The sequence below is a fragment of the Equus asinus genome, chromosome 15, assembly GCF_041296235.1.
Source record: "Equus asinus isolate D_3611 breed Donkey chromosome 15, EquAss-T2T_v2, whole genome shotgun sequence".
Lineage (NCBI taxonomy): Eukaryota > Metazoa > Chordata > Mammalia > Perissodactyla > Equidae > Equus > Equus asinus.
Window position 1 is genome coordinate 8,716,596 of NC_091804.1, and position 24,242 is coordinate 8,740,837.

The 24,242-nt window shown below is 38.9% G+C and overlaps 1 protein-coding gene across 6 annotated transcripts in view; it reads right to left on the reverse strand.

Moving 5' to 3' along the window:
• Positions 1-8,472: 8,472 nt before the first annotated feature.
• MACROD2 (mono-ADP ribosylhydrolase 2) overlaps positions 8,473-24,242 on the reverse strand; it is a 1,879,180-nt gene continuing 1,863,410 nt past the window's right edge. For all 6 annotated transcript variants that reach the window (XM_070485547.1, XM_070485545.1, XM_070485546.1 and 3 more), the window contains 3 exons: positions 18,265-18,342; positions 15,352-15,420; positions 8,473-11,863 (listed from right to left, as the gene is read on the reverse strand). In XM_070485547.1, coding sequence (XP_070341648.1) covers positions 15,359-15,420; positions 18,265-18,342 — 140 coding nt within the window. In that variant the 3' untranslated portion in view covers positions 8,473-11,863; positions 15,352-15,358. The remainder of the gene's footprint in view (positions 11,864-15,351; positions 15,421-18,264; positions 18,343-24,242) is intronic.

Below are 24,242 nucleotides of genomic sequence, written 5' to 3' on the forward strand. Positions count from 1 at the left end.
AGGAACCAGAACATAGATATTCTGGTTTTAGAAATGGAGTATTAGCTGCATGGCTTAATCCCTCTCCAGGTCTGTTTATCCTTTCTCACCTTCACAGGAACACATCTGCCAACCATTTCTGTGTAGTGCAGTACTATGGTTCTCCAAGTGTGTCCCCTGGGGCAGTAGCAGTAGCACATGGGAGTTAATAGCAATGCAAAATCCTAGCTTCCCACCCCTCACGTCATGAATGAGAAATTCTGAGGTTGGGTCCAGGAATCCAGGATTCATCGAGCTTCCTGGTGATTCTGACACCTGCCCAACTTTGAGAATCCCTAGTACAAAGGTTAGGCTAGCAACCTCTAGCTCCAGACTCCCCATGTCCAAATCATAGCCCTATAGCTGACTAGCCACGTGGCCTTGTGTGAAATACTTAATCTCTTGGCATCTCAGTTTGCACATATATAAAATGGGAATAATAGTACCTAACTGATTGTCAAGATTAAATGAGTTAACATATATAAAGTGAGTTGAACAATGAATAATATTAACAGCTGTATTCTCTTTCCATATTTACTGTACTTTCTGTTTGCCAAAAAACCCTATTTTTTTTCCTGGCTGGCCTCGATCCTTTAAGAGGCCCCAACACATCTGATGCAGTTGTGTAAGTCTTTGTCAGGCTAGGCAGCTAATGAGCCTCTGCTGAGCCAGAAAATACTGGTGCCCAGTATCAGGTGAAGTGGAATCAAAAACCAGGGGATTGCATTTCAGTTTGCTTCAGGAAGAACTCAGACCCATGCAGTGGCAGCGGGAGCGCTTGGTAAGCGAATGTCATACTCCTGTGTCTTTGAATTCTACAGATAGAGTCCTGTGGACCAGCTCTGTTGGGCCCTTTAGTACTTGTTTGCAAAGTGGATGATGATTAGTCAAGACACAGTGATATTTACCTAGGTTTTACCTCCTGACTCACTATGCAGAATGAAATTACTCAGATGAGATTGAAGGGACTGGAGGCCAAGCAGGCAGGAAAAGGCTTTGGAGCAGAATGTTTGGAAAACGATTGTTATTCAGACCACAGCCCAGCCTCATCAGGAGGCCAAGGACGAACAGGAGTGTTGTTCTTCTCTGGAACATTTCAGGAAGCTGCATTTAAAACAGATATCCTCTCCTCTTACTGTCTGAACTAAGCGTGGGCTCACCAAACTGCTTGGCTCCTCCATGTTTCTGGGGATGTTTAGAGAGGAAGAATTGAATAGGAAGACTATCCATGGGAGGGAAATGTGACAAAGCTATTTTAAGGTTTATCTGGAACACTAAACAATGAGTAATAGCCAAGAACATTTGAAAATGAAGAAAGGTGGACGCGTTGAATTTGCCATCATAGACACATATTATAAAACTACATTAATTAAAACACAGTGGCACTAGATAACCCAAAGGAAGATGTAGCCAATAAACTAGATGCTTGTATAAATGTAAAATAAGTGTATGTTAAACAAATAAATTTAAGGCAATGGGATCCAGATGTTATGTAATAATTAGGGCTTGGAATATTTTTAAAGCTACTCAATCAAGTTACTTCTCATCAAATACCAAATATCAAAATAAATTCAAGGCACATTAAAGATGTAGATGTAGAAATGGAAACACACACAAACACACAAAGAACAAAAAAAGAAAAGGAAATATAGGTAAACACCTGGAACCATTCCCTCTCTCTAGACAGGGAAAGACTTTTGAAGTTCAAATGCTGTACATTTGAGGACCTAGAAAAATCAGACACATAGACCAGGTCTTCTTTTGATTTTCCTTAAAACGAATGAAAAAAACATTTCCAGGACAAGTGATAGAGGTCAGTCAAAGGCTTATTCTGCTACATCCTTAAGTTTCTACAATGCAGAACAACATTTGGACTTTTTTCCACCCCATTGTTAAGCCCTTTGCCCATCATGGAGTTGTTTCAATCGTCTAAGATGCCCAGACAACACTCTCTCCAAGCCAGTGTGGCTCCTTCGTTCTTGAGGAGGGGAAGTAAAGGGCTTGCTGTCAGCAAACAGCTATGTCTCAAAAGAGGGAGTTGTTTTGTTTTCAAGGCAGATGCAATGCTGGGCAATCATCAAACATATTTCATTTTCCTGTTGGGTACTTGGTCAAGCTGCATTTTCCAGGTTAGAAAATTTCCACGTTTCCCTGTTAGAGTGGAGCCAGGTGACTGAGTTGTGGCCAATGAATACGGGCAGCAGTTGTGCAGTCCCTCCTGTGCTTGGCTCATGACAATCTCCATTCTCTCTTCTTGTTCGATGGTGACCTTGGAGAAAACAGGCCCAAAGTGATGACACTACAGGATGGAAGAAGCAGGGGCCTCTGTGTCACTGCCTGTAGGAAAGCTGTCCAACTCGCAAGGGGCTGGGATGCAAGTGAAGAGTCAACCTTCATTGTGTTCAGCCATTGAGATGGCATTGTTTTCCCAGAGTAGCCAATCCTACCACAACACCCCCCGCCATCACCTACCCTCAGACAAAGAGAAGGACCATGGTAATATTCAAACACAATCCTTGCTTTATTTGAGGTAGGATCAATGAACTGATACCTTTCTTTTCTTTTCTTTTCCTTTCTTTTCTTTTTTTTTTGTATTCAATAGCGAGTAGGCACAATTTCTGAACCAAAGGGCATTCTCACAGTAATTTTGCAAACATTATTAACTCTCCCATTGTTCTGATACTTGTCTCCTGGGACAGGGTGCATTGCTTAATAGCCACAGTTTAACCTCATCTCCCCTCTATATTTTTTCCAAAAAAGAAAGAAATAAAGAAAAAACTCACTGAGGTGGTCACCAGCCTCATAAGAGAAAATTTGCCAAGGGTTTCCCGGAACAAAGTGTTGAGCAGGATTCCTTCATTTATTCAACAACTATTTAATGAGCACCTAATATGTGCCAGGTACTGCTCTGGTGCTTGGGATTCGCCAGGAAATAAAACAGACAAAAATCCCTGCCATCATTGAGCCTAGCTTTTCCTCATAGAATTAAGGAACTTTTCTTTTTTTTTTTTGGAGGAAGATTAGCCCTAAGCTAACTACTGCCAGTCCTCCTCTTTTTGCTGAGGAAGCCTGGCCCTGAGCTAACATCGTGCCCATCTTCCTCTACTTTATACGTGGGATGCCTACCACAGCATGGTGTGCCAAGCGGTGCCATGTCTGCGCCCGGGATCTGAAACGGCGAACCCCGGGCCACTGAGAAGCTGAAGTGTGAACTTAACCACTGTGCCACTGGGCTTGCCCCAGGAGGAGCTTTTCAATAATTTTTTGTGAAATGAATTTAATGACTAAGGAAATTATATGGTATATTAGAAAGTGATAAGTGCCATGGGGAGGGGAAAAAATAGAGCCCAGGAGGAGGGCCAGAGCTTGTGCCTTTTGCAGCATTAGAGAGGGTCATCACGATAAGCCTTGCTGGGAAAGTTTGGAACAGACTCCACGGAGGTAAGCAAAGTAGCCATATGCACTTCCGGAGAAAGAGAATTCTAGAAGGGCTAGTGTCCAACTTTAAGGCAAGAGACAGGCTGGCGTATTTGAGGAGGCCAGTGCGGCTGCAGTAGTGAAGGCCATGGAGGAGAATTGGAAGAGATGAGTTTGCAGAGCTAATGGAAGGTGTGTGTGTGAAATCACATGCGACCTTCAGGACATTTTGAGAACTTTATTCTTTAATCTGAGACAAGTGGAGAGCCATTCCGTTACAAGAGCCAGAAACCTAATTCAAACTTGCTTAAAAAGGGAATTCATTGGCTCACATAGCTGAATCAGGGAAAAAGCTGCCAAAATCTCCAGATTGACATGTTCACTGTGACTTGTGAATTTCTCTCTCCCAGTAACCACATGTCAAGTCTTAGGGAAGATGCTGATTGGCCCAGTTCAGGTCACATGGCCTGTCTACTGAGGACAGGGAGATAATGTCTTGTGATTTGTCAGCCTGGATCCCATGTCTGTCACCTCTAGAGTAGGGTTGGAAGGTCAGCTCCAGAAAACACATAAAAGGAGTTTTCTGCTGGGCTTCATCACCTGAAGAAGCAGGAATGGATGCTCAGCATGCAAAAACACTAAATGTCAACTACAATAGTAATGAAAGCCAGTACGAAGGGAAAGAGAGATTTGATTGCAAAGAAACATAAAAAGTAGTCTGTATGTTGGAAAATATCACAATCAAAATTATAAAACAAAGCACAAGTAGAAAATTATATGCAGGAAATACGACGAAAAGGTAATACTCTCAATATGCAAACAGTTCATAAATGTCCACAAAAAAATCAAAATCTCAATTGACACATGACCAAATAACATGACAGATTAATTTCCCAATCAGGAAATACAAATAGCTGGCAGAAATCCGTCCAACCTCATTAGTAAATGAAGAAATGATAGTTAAAACAACAATGACAAACCAGTTTTCACACTGACATCTTTTAGTGTCAATATTTGTAGGACCCTGAAGGTGAGTGAGGACTCCACAAAATGGAGATTCTCATTTTCTAATTGCTAGCAGTATGGCTTTGCAAATTTGGTGAAAATCATCAAGTGTCTATGAACCCTGGTAGCCTTCTTCTGGGAATATACCCTGAGGAAGACAAAAATTTGTGACCTAAAGTGTTCATTGTGGTTTTATTTAAAATAGGGAAAGCCATGAAGTAACCTAAGTGCCATAGAATAGGGAATTGGTAATATAAATTTGAGCCCTATGATGAAATATTTTTAAATGACTTAGAAAAATCTTTGATTGACAAGAAAGTGCTTGTGACACGACCAAGTGAAAAAACAGTGTACTGTATGATTCAATTATGAAAATATTATGAAATGAAAGCAGAGAACATTACCTGTGATCATTCTTAGGTTTTTGACAATTTGTACACATTATTTTGATAGATAGTTATAGACTGATAAACAGGCATAGATGGTTAGTTTGGGAGATTTTGATATCTTTTCTCATTTCTGCAATGAATTTGTTTTATGTGGTTTTTCTGTTTCATGTTGTATCAATTATGATAATTTTTATTTCAAAAAATCTCCAATTTCTTTGACTTGTTATTGGTTACATAGTTATGTATAAAATTTAATTTAATTGTACTTAAAATTCCTATGCTGCTATCCTTTTAAAATTATTCATGATAGTTGCTCAAGAGTTGTCTATTTTAATGGATTTTTCAAAGAACCAACATTTTCATTTTTAACATTTTACATTTAAAAAAATTTCTCAGTTTCTCCAGATGTTTTTCTTTTCCCAAAATCTAAATTTGAATGCTTCCAAAAGTCTTTTTTCTCTTTTTTACCCTCATTTTAAATAATTAAGGTATTTAAAACAATTTTTCTCTAAGTACAGCTTTGACTTTATCTCACATTTTTTATAGTTAGTATTCACATTTTTGTTATTTTCTAAATAATCTATTATGTTATTCTAGATATTCCTCCTTGACAAAAAATTTAGAAAATTACTTTTAATTGTTATACTATTGTTTTAGCATTTAAATTTATTTATTCTTAGTTTTATTGCATAATGATTAGAAAATAAAGCCTTTATCTAACAGAGGGGACACAAAAATATGGGTGGCAAGAAGTAGCCTCAGTGGAGAGTTTAAAACTTGAATTTGACCAAAGCTTTATCCCAAAATGAGTATTTTAAATACTTTAATTGGCAGATTAAATTATTTTCCCATAATCCTCTCTAACCAGTTTGACAGAGGTAAGCTAAGTTATTGGGGGGAAGAAAAGCTACATATTTTGCACATCTCATTTGAGACATATGAATTTTTATCCCTGCTCTGTAAACAAATAAACAATACATTTATTGTGTTCTGAAGTAGCAAATGCAGCCATTAGGTAGGCAAACACGAGTTGCGGAGGAGGATCTGCTTTGAAAAAAGGTAGCTGGGGAAGGCATCTCTAGGAAGTGACATTATAGCTGAGGTCTCAAGGATGAAAAGGCACCAGTCAAGTGAAACTGGGAAGAAAATGTTTACTAGGTCGAAGGCCTTGAGCCTGGAACGAATTTGGGCTGTTTTAGGAGTGGACAGAAGGTCAGTACGCTGGCAGCATTGTGAGCCAGGTTGAGAGTCACACAAGATGAGGCTGGAGAGGCAGATCGTACAGATACTTGGACTTTTCATTTAAATGCTTTGATGGCATGTGTATCAGTTAGTATAGGCTAGGTTATGCAGGGAAACAAATGGCACCCAAATCTCAAAACACAGGTTTAGTTCTCATTCATGTCACTTTCTCAGTGAGTCTTGCCTGAAACCCAACTCTGTGTGTTATTCGAGGTGCCACGCTGACAGAGCAGTCCATCTGGGAGGTTGCTGCTCATTATGGTAGAAGAAAAAAAAGAGCATGAGTCTTCAAGCTTCTGCCTGAAGTGACACATGCCATTTCTGCCCACAAATCATTGGCCAAATCAAATTACATCATCAAGTCCAATTTCAGTGGGGCAAGGAAGTCTACTCCTCCTCAGGGAAGGGGAGGTATAACTATCTCTTTAACAATCTGTCTCCTTCCATGGATGTTAACCAAGAGATACAGGATGTTGCTCCTACCTTCTTCTTTGTTCATAGATCCACTGTAGTTACTATCAGAGATATGATTACTTAGAAAGATTTACACTCTGTCAGTATTTTGTATGTACATATTTTGAGAACTCAAATCTCTCATTTCTCTAAATTTTATGAAACAATTTTCTCTTATTCTCTTGGGTCTTTAATTTAGGGGCAAAATTTAAACCAATTTCAGTAGAAAGAATTTCCTATTTCTTACCCAGTTGTAAGGATCACTTACTCTTTTGGTAAAAAGTCTCGAGATCAAGAAAAGGCTATTTGCCTAAGTATCAAATAGCAGAATTCAGTGCTGATAACTCACCAAGTGCTTTTCCAAATGGCAAAGTATAGTATCTTGGCACTGTCTTCGTGTTTACATTTCTAAGAGAGTTCAGGAATGCGTTAGTATTTCCATCTTTCAAACCAAGAAATGGAGGTACTTTGCTTCTCAAAGCCCCACAACTGGGCCAGAGTCCTGGCAAGAACAACATAAATGGGTACCATTATTCCTTTTAGTCCTGAGAACCACCAGTAAAGTTGAACAATGTTTAATGGCAACTTTGATTGAAGTGAGGCAAAGGGGCAGAAATATGGGAGAGAAACATAAGAGTGACAGGAAAAGAGATGAAAAATTGGATGTAGATAAAAAAGTGCATTTGGCAATGTTACAATCATGTCAAATTATCTTTACTGTCACTCTGAAGCATTTGTGGTGAGGTTGCCTACTGCAGCATAAGATGGTCCTGCCTATATTTTTTTCTCATCAAACCTTTTTTATTACTGGAGAAATCTCCCTCTGGTACAACAATTTAAAAAACCTTATTATCCTTTACCTATGAAGTCTCTGTCTTTGTTGGATAAAGGGATTCACTTTCTTTTTTGCCTTCTAGAACAATAAACCTGATAGCACCTCTTCTGTAGGAGACTGAGGGAATTAACTCTGATGGGATACAGATTTCCATTTTCAAAAGAACATTCAGTTTTTCCCATAGCGATTTTTGTTGATCCATTGCCAAACTCTTACCAATTGTATAATTCAATCATAATTCCATCAACAATACACTGAGGAGGATCATGGCTGTGACGATCACATAGCCAGCATGGTGACTGGCTCATAAAAGGTGCTCAAAAAGAATTCCAGTAGTAGATGATGAGTTCCAAAGAATGGACCAATGTTCATGGAATCATTGGCTTCATCTCATCAACTTATATCTTGCACCTCAGAGGCTGTTGCTAGGGTAATTAGCTATATAGTATTCAGAGAAAAATTATGCATGGGGATTTGTGTCTGTACAAACTTCTCTATAGTTTAATTTCGAAAAACATGGTCAAAATAGTGACCAGTCTTAGCAAGGGAAGACTACCGGTAAGTTAAAGGTGACTTACAGGGGCAATCTTAAATACACACATTTGCAACAAAATACGTACGTAGTACTCAGGCCAGCCCTTGTGGTCTGTTGGTTAAGACCTGGTGCTGTCACCATCAAAGCCTGGGTTCATTTCCTGGCCAGGGAACCACCACTCATCTGTTGGTTGTCATACTGTGGTGGCTGCATGTTGCTGTGATGTTGAAACCTATGCCACCTATATTTCAGATACAGGCGGGGTCACCCATGGTGGACAGGTTGCAGTGAGGTTCGGGACTAAGACAGACTAGGAAGAAGGACCTGCCAGTTCCAAACAAACTGGCCACAAAAACCGTATGAATAGCAGTGGAGCATTGTCTGCTATAGCTCTGGAAGGGGAGAGAATGGCACAACAAGACCGGGCAGGGTTCTGCTCTGCTGTGCACAGGGCTGCTGGGAGTTGGAATCGACTCGATGGCACTAACAACAAATATAGTATTAAATGAACATTTTGAGTTATTAATTGCTCATGGCTAACGAATAAATTTCACAAAACACAGATAATTCCACCTTATCCTCTCAAACAAATTTTATTTGTATTCTGCTCTAACAAATATAGTATGAAGGCAACAGTTGTTTAAGTTTCTCAGTGTATGGCATAGATGAAAAGAAACAGATTTAGAAGCAGTCCAGCATTTAAATGCTGGTTTAACAAAAGAGGCACATATTATTCTAGTTAGCAGTTTATACCAGATATCAGAAGACAACTTTTTTCCTTGCAAGCCACAGACTACATTTATTTGCATTAGGTAAAAACATATCTTGATCAAGAAAATTACTTTTTTTTCTGGTTTTCCTTTATATCACAAATGTCAGGGTAAGGCAAATCCTTAATGAATCATGTGATAAAAACCCTATTCCCCAAGAAAATATATTGAACATATTCTGCTAACTTTGTTATTTTTCAAAGCAAAGCCAACATGCACCACATACAGAAAAATGTCATTTCAAATCAAGTGCATCAAGCAGAACTGTATTAATTCACAAAGAGGCTTTTCAGTGTTTCATAGAAAGATTTACAATTAGCTGCGGTGACTAATATGTGACCCAGTATCAGAGACAGTGTTTCGGATGCCTCCTTTGTAAGCTTTTATGAAGGAAGACTTGTCCATCATCTGAATAGTTACCAGCTAGAGGAAAAGCCCCTTTGTCTCTCCTACAATGAGTACCTTTTTAATTAGGACTATTATGCTGAAAGCCTACTTCAGTCCTCTGTATGCAAACATGACTAATACAGGGCTATCTTCCTCCCCCTCACTCCTGTAACCCCTCACACCACAGCCTGGCTGAGTGTGGTTGGAAACTGACATCCAGAATCCATGTGTGGGAGCATCAATCAGCCTTTCAGATTTTCCATTGTACAGCCTGTACAATGACAGCGCCAGTGAAATAAAGGTTTCCTGTGTTGAGGTGTCTTCAATCTGGCCAATAGCTATATTTTTAATATTTTACTATTGAAATGGAAATTTAACTTCGTTATTGGTTTTCACGCATCTAATCTTATAGCCAAATAGCAACCAAAAAGCTTAATGAGGCAAAAATGAAAATACAATCTAATCATAAAATGAAGTTTAAAGAAATTCAAGAGTGGGGCTGATGATACTCACTACTCATTCTCTTAGTTTCCTGGATACAAAGCTTACTTTCCTTTTTCTGCTGTTTTCAGGCAGAGAACTCCCTCCTTCCATTCCTACCCCACCCACGTTTAAAATGAATAAAGTAGCTGTCATTGATGATAAGGAGAACACCAGGACTGAAATCATCCCAATCCTGACTGCTCCTAGCAGGAATACTAGTGCCTTTCATCTTTGTCCATTAAAAATCCCCAACCCTCTTTTCTCTCTCATGTTGTTTTCAACAGCAACTCATCACTGAGCATGAGAGCACTAACGTTTTGGAGTCACAGGGAAATGTGCTCCTAGCAGATTGCACTTGTCAAGTACTTCACAAGAATGATGGGGAGTTTCAACTGTTATAAAGATGACATAAATTATGGAAACTATCAGTATCCATATGGCATCATTTCCTGAATTATTTAAAATGAACTTTTTCCTTGTTTTTCTAGAAAGCAATGTCTAATGGCAATAGAGGACATATATGGTTCCATATCAAACTCTAGAATAATGGCAGAAGGAGAAATGGCCATGTTCCAAAATCATGAGGTCACTTAGATAGCATTGCTGCTAGGATGATGAGCAGCTTTTAAAAAAATACAGCATGTTAAAACATACTACCTATGCAGAAATATAACTTGCTAATTATTCAAATATACCAAATAAGCCATGCAGAGGGGCAACAAATTCAGAAAAGCCAAAACAAAAGTCACAGGAAGATAAGAAGGTGAATTTTCCATAGAGGAGAGGGCAAACCTGAAGAATTTCATGGAATATTTAGAAAGCAGAGCATCCTTTTATTTTAGAAATACTCAATTAGATCCATTACTTTTCTCCCTGTACTAAGAAAAAAACATATAAATAACTCACAATTCTAAAGGCCTTATAGGGAAGACGGATTGAAGAAGATATGCAAGAAATGATATTAGTTTCCACAGAAAAAAACAGAACTGCCTGAGAACCCAGGGAGGCTGGGGGAAGCAGGCGTCTTGCCTCGTGAGGGTCGCTGTTCATGTTGGCTCTCGGGTAGATGTATGCGACAACTTCTGACTTCCTCCTGGGGCCTTTGTCCCTGTACCCACTGTGCCATTGGCATCTTGGCTCATTAGTACTGCTGCTCCCCTTCAAAGCCATAATCAACGGTTGGCTGGGAGAGGGAACCAGCCATCAAATTAGTCTTGGACTTGGCATGAGCAAACCACACCATTTAAAAGCAGACCAGGGAGCCGAGACTGCAAGCACATCTCTGATTGCCTCTAACTTCCAGTGAGAATCTGCTCTGTGGGCCAGCAAACCTTGGGTAAAGACAAGATGTTCTTTTATGAAAAGTTTATACATAAAGAGAGATTTCAAGTGGAACTTTTAATATTCATAGGCATATGTTTGGATCCGAAATGCAGCAGACCCCTCTCTTAATTAAAACACCTAGAAAAGTGCCATCCCTTACAACTGGTGGCACAGAGTCACATCTTACCCGTGGGCTCCATGCTGAAGCACACGGCAAAGACCTCATGAACCGAGTACGCTCTGCTGAAAGTCTCTGTCAGAGAAGGCACCTGCTGTCTTGGCGATGGAGGAAGAGACCCGACATCTGTCAGGCCCTTGTTCCTAGTTACGCTTCTGCGCTCTGCTCTGGATTAAATCCTGCTTCCATATTCCTTATTAACCACAGGGAACGAAACTGTATCTTGGGAATCCCTGAATAAAATATTATTTTCAATTCACCATCCTGACCTTTTTCCAAGTGATTTTTGAGGTTTTTGCCCATTTTCTATCCTGCCTCCTTTGTTTGTGGATTAGACTGATATTGGGCCTGGTGATTCCTGAAATCTAGCCTGCAGCTTATCAAACAATCATCTTCCTTCTCTTTCTTTGAAGAAACCACTGTATGACCAGCTTTGTGAAATAACCCAGAAAGCAGACAGGAGCCAGGGTACACACGTGAGGGATCAGCCGTGCCACTGTGACCCTGGGGCAAAGGTCTGAGAGAAAAGACAGAAATTACAGGAATAGTGCCTGAAAAGATGTGTTAACGTGGGTCCCCCCACCAAATTAAAGGAAACTTCTTTTTTTTTTCTTTTTCTTTTTCTGCAGGTAAACAGAACGAAATGCAGCTGGAAAAATTACAGCAAAGGATTCCCTGTCCTTCCGTGAGATCGCCTCCCCCCACCCCCACCCGCCTCCACAGCAGGTGCTGCTGTCTTCCCACACTCCCCAGGGCCAGGAGAGGCCAGCAGTGCTGAGCACTGTCATCGACTTCCATGTCTTCGTTCCTTTGCTTCATCTTGTGCCCCTGCCAAAGACAAGGAGAAACCATTTGTTAGATTAAAGATAAGGCGCCTTCGTAGGTTTAGCAAGGAATAGCTTTTTAATGCAGACATTTAAATGTTTCTCACCTCTCAAACAGGCTAGGAATATTTTATTTGACTATCAAAGAGTTTTGGATACCTGAGCTGTAATTGCTGGCACAGAGTATCTTTGAAAAGCATGTAAATCACTGTCAATAAACGTATGCCACAATGACAACTTGCTTCGGCTGATGGGGCCGATTAACTCAACTTTTCAAAGTATTCTTTGAAAAATCTAACCTTGAATTGATATGTCCTCCCTTTTGGGACCCATTCATACACTCTAGTTTCCAGAGCTCAACATAGAAATAATAACAGTAACAATAACAATATACATAATGCTGATTTGCAAAAGTCTTTGATGGTCTTTTGGCTCATCAAGATTGACTCATCTTCAGGAACTTTTTTCTTCTGTAGGAATTCCAAGTGATAGTTTCACATTTCGATTTGCCACCCGCAGCAGGGATAATATTGGTCTACAATCAACTATTAAATTAATGTCAATTTGTATATTACGATATGACTTTGAATGGCATAAATTTGTGTTTAAAACTCATGGTGTACTTTCTACTTATCCTGGGAACCTTTTTCTTTCCCTAAGCAGCACCCTGGGCAGAGACGAGTATCCTGTTAATTTCTTGATCTGGGAGTCGCAGATTTTTTCTGTAGAGGTTTCAGTTCTGTTTCCTTACCTTGGGTGGCTCAAGGTCCCAGGTGGCCATTAGAACCCAAGTCCCTAACCAAAGGGCCTATCTCTGCATCAACAACCCATCTGCAGCCATCTTCAGCTCACTAGGTGATTGCTTTGGCTCTCAAATTCCTCTTCACTTCTGGCCCTTCTACTTTCGTGTCAGTTGAGCTATGTATTTTAAAATACTTTTGTTATAGTTTGTCTCTTATTTCTAAGCATTTATATTGGGAGGGGTTCTGCATTACCCCACTGTTTCAGTTATCTGTTGCTTTATAACAAACAACCCCAAAACTTAGTGGCTAAAAACATCAATGATTTATTATTTCTCACAATTCTATAATCTGGCCTGGCCTCAGCTGGCCAGTTCATCTGCTCCAGGTGGTATGCACTAGGGCTAGAACATCAAAATGGCCTCTCGCTTTCCAGGATTTCTCCATATGGCCTTCCTCATTTTATAGTAGAGCCTGAGCTTTTTACAAGGTGGCTGGATTCCAAGAAAAAGCATTCCGGGAGTGCAAAAATGGAAGTTACAAGGGCTCTTAAAGCCCAACCTGGAAGCCACACTCAGCCTGCCATGTTTCTCTAGAACTAAAGGTTCAGATTCCATAAACATCTATACATGCCTTCAAATACTTGTTGAAAAGTTATTTTTACATTTGCAGAACATTCTGTTGATTCATTGAACCATTCTCCTATTGTCATTTATGATATTCCTGATTTTTTTTTTTGGTTGAGGAAGATTAACCCTGAGCTAACATCTGCGTCAATCTTCCTCTATTTTGTATGTGGGTCACCACCTCAGCTTGGCTACTGGTGAGTGGTGTAGGTACACACTGGGGAACCGAACCCTGGACTACTGAAGTGGAGTGTGCTGAAATTAACCACTAGGCCATGGGGCTGGCCCCAGATATTCCTAATTTTTTACAATTATAAATTAAATGACACAACACTAAACATCCTTATGTTATGTCTTTGAACTCTATAATTCTAATTCTAATTCCATTTCACTGTATTTCTTTAATTTCCTTGAAGGCATGAGGCACAGATGAAAGGCTCCTTCTTCCTGTTGAACTACCCGATAACCTCTACAAACCCAGCTGTGTAAATCTTTCTGTGGGAATCCGCAAAGTTCCTCAGGTCATACTGTTCTCTGTGACGACTGTGACGACTGTGTTCAGAAACTCACTATTGTCTGGGAAGCAGTGTAGTGTCATCAAAGAATTTTGGGCTGAGAGGTTTCCATTACCAGCCAGGTGATGCTGTGCAAGTCACTGCCCCTTCCTGGAATTGAGTTTCCTTAAATTAAGTTTGAACTTTAAGTTTGGACGACTTATTCATTCGGGTAAAGGTACAGATTCATCTTTATGGTCAAGGAAAGTATTTTCACATTAGCCAAGGAAAACAGATTTATCCTGGTACTTTATCTGGATACTGATCACACAGGAAAATAATAGTGTCTGTAAGAAAAAAATATACACAAGAAGGCTATAGTTGGTTGGCCACAAAAGGGCAAAGAGTAAGTCAACACTGAGGAACATGAATTTAAATTGTTCAGGATTAGTCTCATTTCATTACTTTTTAATGGAATCTTCTCTACCAGATCATTCCTGCAGCTTAGCAGAATATTTAAAATACACGAACAAGGTCAAAAAAAAAGAAAGAAGAAATGTTTATAAGACCATGTTTGCATGAGTTTATATTTTTTAACAGTCCTATGCCATACAGGTATTATACAAATGCTATATATTTAGTTTTAAGTGATGTTCAAGACCATGATGGGAAGGGCAGATGCTTGCTACTTTCCCACATTCTCAACTATTCAGCCACGATGTAGAAGCTCAAGGGGCTGGTGCCACATGGCTCCTGGGAGAGTGCAGAGACCTACCGAGAAAATGCAGGGGGTGCAGGGAGGAGCTGGGGGCAACGGGGTCAATATGTCTGTGTCTTATACTGGATGTCCCACAGTTCATTTATTCTATGGGTTTTTTTTTTCATAGCTAAGTATTTTAAGCTAGGAATTGGAATAGCGAGCCTGACTTCTTTCCTCTAATTCTTCTCACCAGCCCTCAAGATATGGAAAAGGGTTACAGATTACTCATCATTCTAGACATACTTCAGTCTTTGCTGAGAGAGTTAGAGCATTGGCCTGGAAAAACTCCTAAATATGGTTTGCTCCAGGCTTTTATTTTCCTGTTGAGCTCCCTGAGGCTTGTTCAACCCAGCAAACCTTTGTGCAGACACACAGGTCCACAGGTAGTGGTGTGAGAGGATAAGACACAAGGCAGGCTTGTTTCTGCCTTATCACACGCAAGAGCCTTTCTACATTCTCCAGGGCAAAGATTTAGTGTTATGCTTAAAAACAGACATACTAAACAACTCAGCAGGTAACTTCTGGAAAAGCAATGCTTCAGAATCAGCTGGGGGTTGCTGAAATAATTTGATCACTCCAGGAGGCCAGGGGGTGAGATGGAAGGAAACATTTTTTTCTTGTTGTCAAAGCTCAGAAAACCAGGGAACTGCATGATTTAGATATGTTGTGGCTTATCTTTTTCCCTTAAAGATGGCAAGCTTCTAGGGGTAATCCTTGCTCTTTACACTGTGTTATTTGGTATAACAATTTTTAAAGTTTAGCCTTAGCCATGCTGAGGGACTTGGTAGAACTGAGAGAAATTAAAAGCCACTTACAAACAGTTTCTATGGCCGGTTTAATCAATTGAAAATCCCACCACAGGGGCAACTTACCCACTACTTAATCTTCTTGCTGACTCTCTGTTGGGTCATTTACACTGTCAACTTGACTATTCATTTCAACTGTAACCAGAAACGAAAACAAAAAAGGTTAAATATTTATTAAACCCAAATTTCTCAAACACATTAAAATAGCTTATGAGTTAATACTTTTCTGATTTCCTAACTCTTTTCAGTGCATTTTCCTTCATTTAAGATTTGGGGACCATTCTTGTAGATTTTTCTGGTGGGGCGCAGGGAGGGTGGAACTACCTCTTTACTGAACTGTGGAAGCTGAGGTATTATTTCATACCAGATTTTTGGGTTGACATTTTGGGTGTACTTACTACTATCCTTAGGTAAATTTAAAGTCTTATTGGATGCCTAAGAAAATAAAGAGAAAACAAAGGAAAACAGACGGGGAGGTAAGCGGTTCCCTCTAAAACGGCAATGTCAATAGGCCTGTTTGGTTTGCCATGGTTTCAATTCTAAAATTCCAAACAGACCCTGTAAACTTGCCAATGGAGGCAGTGGCAGTGGACACCACGAAATAGAAAAACAAAACAACTAACGAGATCAAACAGTGAGGATAAAGAATGTGCTTTTACTTTACTGTGTGTGTTGTTCTATGTGAGTATTTGCATAAAAATACAAATGCATAATTACTGCCATTGTCCAGAAGTAGCCCGGAGCAGGCATAGCAGTTACTCCGGAAATTTTCAAGGGTCAGTAGGTTTAATTAGATTGATATTTTTAAAGCATCAAAGCTCATGCTATAAAATGAGAGACTTAATATATAAAAGGACAACGGCCAGACCATTTATAACAAGAGAGCTCTAACTCAAAACCTCTGAAGCAACCAGCCTGAGCAACGAAACCACAGCCTGTACAGCAATCAGCCCAGAATGGTCAAGACTTGATCAGTGGCCACCAGTTTCCCTATATTTTGCCCCATACTTCTAACATAGGACCAAGCAAGGAAAGCCAAATATGTTCGTAAGCCAATCACCTAAGATGTCCCACTTAGATCTCCCAGTCACCTAAGTTAGCCCATGTCCAGCTTCCCCATGCCAACAACCTCCAATCAGAGGATGCTTGAAGACTTCTCTTTTGTTAACTATAAAGATTTCCCACTTCCCTCTCTGCCCTTAAGTTGGCCAAAGACAAGTGATAATGGTTGACACCCTTGCGATAGTAAACTCTATTAAGAATAAGTAACCTCTATTCTCATTTGGGTAGTCTTCATTTATTTGCACAAAATCAACAACCCAAACCCCTTTTTCTTGAACATGAAAGCTCGATTAAAGTAAAATGGTTGGAGATGCTGGTTTTCACACTCCAAAGAGGCTTAAAAGAGGGAATTACATTGTATGGCATCCCACCCAACTCTCTCTCAAGGAGGAAGGTTTTAAAAGCAAGTCTCTTTGTTCCATCTGCAAACTATCCTGAGTTTCTAATGATGTGTGAGCTCATTCTAAACCCCAGGTGTAAACTGGCCAGCTGCAGCAACTTTACCTATATAAAGAGGATAATGCATGCGCTTTCCATTATTCTACATCCGCCCATCTCAGTGTGGGAGTGTGCAGAATAAAGTATAGGAGAGCATTCGTTTTCTGTTTCTTCCTCCCACCCAAGGGTCACTAGTTCCAAAGCCTATTAACAAGTGTTAATATAAAAAGCATTCTATGATCAAATGAGTTTGGGGAAAGCAATGTTAAACCATGTTAATAAGTTTCTTTACAGCAAAGACATCTGAGAGCCTGAAATGTGAATGGTAAACATCCAAGTGAGGACTAAAACTTAGTATTTCTCACATCTATTTCCTGTTTATTCAATGAGCATTGTGTGGGCCTGATATTCCTCACAACATGCTTTGTAAAGAACTAGTTAAGAACCATGTCTATAGCGTCACAAATAGGCTGGGTCTGGTCTTCTTCAACTGACCTTGACTAATGTGGTGGCTTTTAATCAACGAATCTGGGACTTAAAAACATTATTCTCCTAGATAATGCATACCCATGAGCAAAAACAGTCAGTTTGTGCAGAAAGGCTCATAATTAAGGGAGGTAATTCAGATGATGGCAAACCTATAGCATGGGGGGATACCTGGTATATGAAACTGTTTAAAACCACCAAGGAACTTCTACCAGTGGCTGAATTTTTCCCAAGGTCATTATCAACTCCAAGTAATTTTCTTTTTTTTTTTTGGCTAAAATAACCCAATTAGCAAATATATATACGTAGTTGATGACTGACCAATTCTGGTTTTCCTAAACTCTATGAGCCAGGGGAATTAAATATTTATTAAATCATGTGTGCTTAAATAGGTGTTTTTCTAATGCAGGTAATGATATTTCAAAGGGTTCCCAGCATTGTTGTGCAGGGGCAAAGAGGCTCAGAATCTTTAGTTGCCTTCAAAATGAGATGTGAACAGAGAAAGGTTTTTGTCAATTTTGTTTCTAAGGTGCTTTTACAGACTCACTATGTTTTGGGCAAAGCCATCTGATATGGCTTTGAGGGGCGGTGAAGTGATGAAGGTCCAAGAACCACTCAAGCCACGGTCCCCCTGAATGCTGAGTGGGGCAGGGCTCACAGTTAGGGAAGTCCTTTTGGCAGAAGTAAGAGGTATTTCTGTAAAGTTCACCAACTACACTTCTGTCCAGTTTAGCCTTGGAATTATGTGCTGTGGCCTCAGTATTGCAAGGCATGTTTAAACTGTGGCACGTGCTGTTTTAAAATAGCTAGCGTCAGTTTTTTAAAAAGGCTGCCAGTTTTATTAGTTCTTAGCAGTAAATGGTTTTTTAACTTTACCTTGTTCTAATTGAATATGTTGATTCATAGAATAGCTAGCTCCCTTAATCCTAGATTACACATAGAGAATGTGCCAGATGTGTAGTTTGCACAAGCGTAAATAGCTCAGAACGTTACCGTCAGGATTTGTAGTGTTTTCTGCATCACAGGAGCCTTCACATTTCACAGGAACTCTAGGTGTGTCCTCGCCTTGAGCTGGAAGAGTGAAAGAAGATAGTCTTTGATTAATAGAGAGTTAGAACAGCCTGACTGCCAATTATTCTGTCACCTTCCACTGCCCTCTTAAATTTAAAAATACTCTTGGGATTCAACTTCTTTTGCAGAAAAGGTTAAAAGAGGAAATAGTGGGTTGAGTTGCTTGAATACTTTAGTGCTGTCATCTTCTAAATCCTCTTTAATTTATGAGATAATCACATACAGACATCCACAATTTCTCAAATTAGAAATCTGGTAGCATGAAAGCAGGAAAACTTGGTTTAATCAGAACAACCTACAATTTAAATTTAGGGAAATTTGTGTGTGTATGAGTTTGTGTAGCTTAACCTTCGAAGAGCAAAAAAAAAGAAAACATTTTGGTTAGGCATGCCCGAAAGCTGAAAGACTCATTCTTCTGGCAGTGAGGGTTTTTTGTTTGTTTAAACACAAATGAATGGCTTAGTTGCTTTCCTAGGAGACCTTCTCAGATGCCGCCATTTTGGATTGCTGAGAATCCAGTCTGTAACTAATTTCCATTGTGATTGTTCTCCATTTGCACTGCTTCAGAAGGCATGTCATCCATTGCTGTGACTGAGCTGTATAACATGTTTAAATGTAGCAGTAAGGGGGCCATTCTTCTTTTTTCTTAATGATTCAATATTTGTATATATTGAAAAACGATCATCACAATGTCTAGTTAACATCTGTTTTTTTTATCGTGATAAATTTTCCAGAGAGTCAAAAGAACAATAATCTCTTACGTCTTAGTTAAATATCTGTTATGTTTTCACAACTTGAAGAACCAGGCATTTGAAAATATGAATATAGATAAAGTACTGGAAAATCCATAATTTCAAAATTTTTATTTTTTTCACATTTTTTAAACAGAAGATTAAATTCATTTCATTATAAGTACTTATTGAGCCCAGAGTATGTTAAATTTGATGTGCCTGTTGGTGAGGATGAAGCAAGAATGGGAAAGGTCCAGTTTATAATCTCTTCAAAGGAAGATACCTTCAAAGATAGAACTTGCACTCTTGGTAATGATTGACTAAAGCTGAGAATCAAGAAGTATGACTCAAAGGTGACTACTCTCTGAGCCTGGGTGGATGAACGGTAGGGAGGTCAGTTCTTGGCGAAATATTAAACAAGTAGAATGGGGGAAGGTGAAGAAAGCCATTTTAGATTGGAAGTCTCAAGTGCAGGGTCATCGAAGTGGAGATGCCAAACAAACTTTTGCACCTATTGCTGAGGGAGAGAACTGTGAATTAGACATGTAGGTATTTGGGAGATGTCAATATAGAAGTAACATTGATGGTATGAGAGTAGATGAGAGAAGTCAGGAAAAGGATAACACAAGAAGAAAAAATGACTCATGGGTTCCCAAGCCCTTCAAGGAAACAGTAACTGTGTCCATGAGTTCTTTTCGTCAGTTTCTGAGGATGAGGTTGGGAAAGGGAAAACAAAACTTGAAACTTCCAACTGGACATAACACCATATCATATCCTTTTTCACTCTGCCAATTCTAGAAAGTGGACCATTCTTCAATAGTTTGTCAACACATTCCTTAGAGACATAATTAAAGAAGAAAACATTGATGTAATTTCCTAAGCCTGGGAGCAGGAAATCTTTGCTAATTATCCCTGAAAACACAGAAGAAATAAGGGAAAAATGGAAATATTTGATTTTATAAACATAATAAACTTTTGGATGGAAAATATATAAGAAATGTTTAAAAAAAGGAAGATTACAAATTGAGGAAAAACGTTTACACCTTTTACCATAGACAAAAGGTTAATAATATCTTTAAGATATAAAGTACTTCTAAAAATAGGGATGAGGAAGGTCAACAACCTGATAGAAAATTAAGCAAGAAATTTGACAGATAGTTCATTAAAAAAGAAAGAAAAATGGCTTGTAGTCATGAGAAAAGATGATTCACTTTGCTAATAGTGAAAGAAATGCAAATTAAAGTCACACTGAGAAAGGGATTTCTGCCTAAGGTGGACTATCATATTGTAGACTAACCCTCCTACCAAGAACAGCTAGAAACACTGAACAAATTATTTAAGAAATTATTTTAAAGCAGCAGAGAGCCATCAATGCAGCAGAAACTTGAGGAGGTACAAAATGGTGAGTCTGACATTCCACACATGCCAAGAAATTGAACAGAACCTCCAAATGTTTTATGAGGTTTGGAGGGGGCAGGGGCAGGAAGGAGGGGCAAAACTTGGATGTCAGGGACCACACAAGAAGAGGTACCCTAATAAGTACCTTGAGTTTTCTGTGGGGCTCCCTGCAGTGTTATACTCTGAGGGTAAGGATGAACTTAAAACAGACCAGCTCTTAGAAAAAGTGAAGCCCATCTGCTTGGTTTCTTCATATTGCTGAGCTGGGCAGTTTTGTGAGCCTTCACCTGCATCCTTCAGCTAGCACCTCTTCTGCAGGCCTCAGCTTTGAAGAACAGAGTCCTTCAAATAGTCCTTGGAATATTATCCTTTACACTTTTCCTATTCTACCTTCACCTAAGCCAGGATATGCAGAGATCTCACTTGATAAGTTTTCTCCACAAGCTCTTCCACTACTTGTGTCTTCTATTTCAGGCCTGGATGCAGCTACTGCTGCTTGGGGCAGAGATAAAGAAAATGTTTTGTGTAGGTTGCTTAATGAATGATGAGGACCGGAATAAAGGTCTCTGACCAACTTTGAAAACAAAAAACAAAAAAGTAAAACTGAAGTTCAATTTTTAATTAAACCAATTCTTGATTAGATTACAGTGTTCTATTCTATATACCTGCCTGTCTGAAGCAAAAATAAATCCTGTCTGGAAGAAGATAAAACCACCCAGATCCTCAAGTTATCTCTACAATTTTTCAATCACAGTGTCCAGCATTCAATCAAAAATTACCTGGCATTTCAGAAGAACAAGAACAAGTCACTCAAAAGCAAGAGAATAGGCCAAAATAAATAGACACATCAGAGATCCAGATACAGTCGTGCATCACTTAACAATGGAGATCTGTTCTGAGAAATGCATTATTAAGCTATTTTGTCATTGTAGGAACATCATAGAATGTACTGAAGTGGAACAAAATTTGCCACCCCAAAATGCATCTCTTTAACCTGAAGATTATTTTAGGATGATTATTTTTAAGAAACAAAAGACTCAGAAAGTTTTTCTTGTCACATGGCCTTTCACTGCCTAAAAGAATTCAGATTTGAAAAACTTGTCTCAGGAAGTGCGCTATCACCTTAGCATAACATGAACTAGGTGGTAGACTGGGAGGAATCTAGAAAATCCTATTTGTTGGGCTCTGCTCTATGTTCTTCTGTTTCTGTGTGGCCAAATATTTGTTTTCCAGACTTTTTCTCCTTTTCATCTACTTGTGAATTGCCTTCTTCCTTTTGGAAGTCCCTGACTCTCCCCACCCCCAACATCTTCTTTTGTCTTTAGCTGAGAATGGTTAATCTGTCTCATGTCAATTTAATTCTTAGACCAGGCAGAAGAACCTAGAAGGGAAGAGAAAAATTTGATCCTCCTCTACAGTATTTACACAAATCTAAGGTACAGCCTACTATATCCCTAGGCTATATGGTCCTAATATCATGGGACCACCATCATATATGTGGTCCATTGTTGACCAAAATGTCATTATAGGGTGCATGACTGTATTGTAGACACAACTTTAAAATACAGTTTATCAAATAACTGGACACTATTAAAAAAGCCAGATGTAAATTCTAGAACTGAAAAATACACAATAATTAAAGAATTCAATTAGGTGGATTTGGCATCAATTAGACAAAGCCAAAAAAGGGATTAGCAAACTGAAACCTAGGTCATAAGAAAATATAAAGAATAAAGTACAGATGGAAAACACAGAAAAGAGCACAAATATCAGATAGGGTCTATCCTATGTGTCACGGGACAAAAGCAATATTTTAAGAGATAATGGCTGATAATTTCCCACAATTAATGGAAGATAGCAAACCATTGTTTCAAGAGTGTTATGATCTCCAAGCAAACTTCACTCAGGGCAATTATTGTAAAATTGCTGAAAACCAAGGTTAGAAAAATATAAGATTATTGAGTGAACTAAGACCCATTAACTTCAAAATAGCAACAATAGGACTTATAGAGATGTCTTCTCAACAAGAATAATGGAAGCCAGAGACAATGCAATGGCATCTTCAACATACCAAAGATAATATCTCCAACATAAAATTCCCTACCTAACAAAACTTCTTTCAAATTTGAAATTAAACCATTTTCAGAGAAAAAAATGGAATTTGTTGTCAGTAGACCTACACTGAAAGAACAGTTTTCACCATACTCAAAAATAAATTCCAGATAGATTATAAAACTAAATGGGGAAGACAACGTGGAAAAATACCTTCACATCATTGGGCAAAAATTTCTTACACAGGAAAAACAAAACACTAACTATTCTGGAAAAGACTGGTAATCAGGAAAACATTAAAATTAGCATCATTAGTTTATCAAAGCACACCATTAAGAGAGGGCAAAATAAGCCAGAGTGGAAGAAAGTATTTGTAATATATATAACTTACAAATGACTCCTGTACTGAATATGTAAAGAAATCAATATACAAAATAACATAGAAAAGACAAGGAATCCAAGAGAAAATGGGCAAGACACAAACAAACATGTCACAAAAGAGGATATCCTGTTAGTCACTTAATTTTTTTAATGACTTTTGCCAAATCTCATATTATTTAAAAGCTTTGGCTTTTTCACTATCAAAATGAAAATAAAATGTTCTAAGTCCTTGTCTAACTCTCCAGGACACCATCCGAACTCACTAAAACATAACATTATTATTATTTTTTATAAAAAATGATTATTGTGGAAAGGAAATTAGTGTAACACTATTTAAACATTACTTCCTTGACTTCTCCTCAGGGTTGGTGTTTGCAATGGGATCTGGAGGTACCTGTGGCTGATTCTACCATGAAATCTCTTTCAAAGTCATTGCTATCAACCGTAATAGCCCCAGTGATATTACAATGGAGAAGCCCCTGTGGCATCATGGGGCACTTTTTATCTAACAGGAGGGATGCTAGTCAATTAAACAATGTTCAGTGAAAATGAAGGAGCATAGAAAACTCTTTCAAGAACTGGATGAGAGAGGAAGGAAGAAGTTGAAGAGAGCAAAACCCAAAAGGCATATTGGAAAATAGTAAACATTTAAGTTGCTTGCCTTATGTTTTGTCTTTTCAACCTCACTGTTTTACAGCATGATAAATTCATATGAGAAATCTCGGGTTGTGCCACCATATTGGCACAGATTAGCATGAGATGCAGCAGCAGGTTTGAGATCCATGACAGAGAGATACAAACAGAAATCAAAGTTGTAGCTCTGTATACTGCTATGCTCCTAGAGCAGAGGGAGGCATAGTTTGTTAGATCTGCTTTCGAAGACTCTAAAATTATGTTTGGTAGACATTATTCATTTATTTAATATCATGAGTGTGCATGATGCATGCATGTATGTGTGAATGTGGCACGAATACATGACTGTGTGTATGCCGTGGCATGCTTATGTGAATGTGCATATGTGCATTCAGGTGCATGTGTGTTGTATATTTGGAAAGAGGGAAAAAGGAAGAACAGACGTTTGTAACTGTGACATGCATGTGGAACTGGTATTATCCTAATGGCTTCTCTCCTGCTGGGCAATGCGACTGAGTGCCCCAGAGAAACGAGTCCATTTCACATAGACAACAGAACCTGATCAAAACAAAAATTGCCTCTACAGCTTATTTATTCCAGTTTGCCTGACCCTCCCCCATTTTGATTGCTGCTGCTTGGAGCACAAACAAGAGGTAAACTTCAGGGCTCTTAGTAGGAGATAAAAGATACGGAAATAGGAAGAGT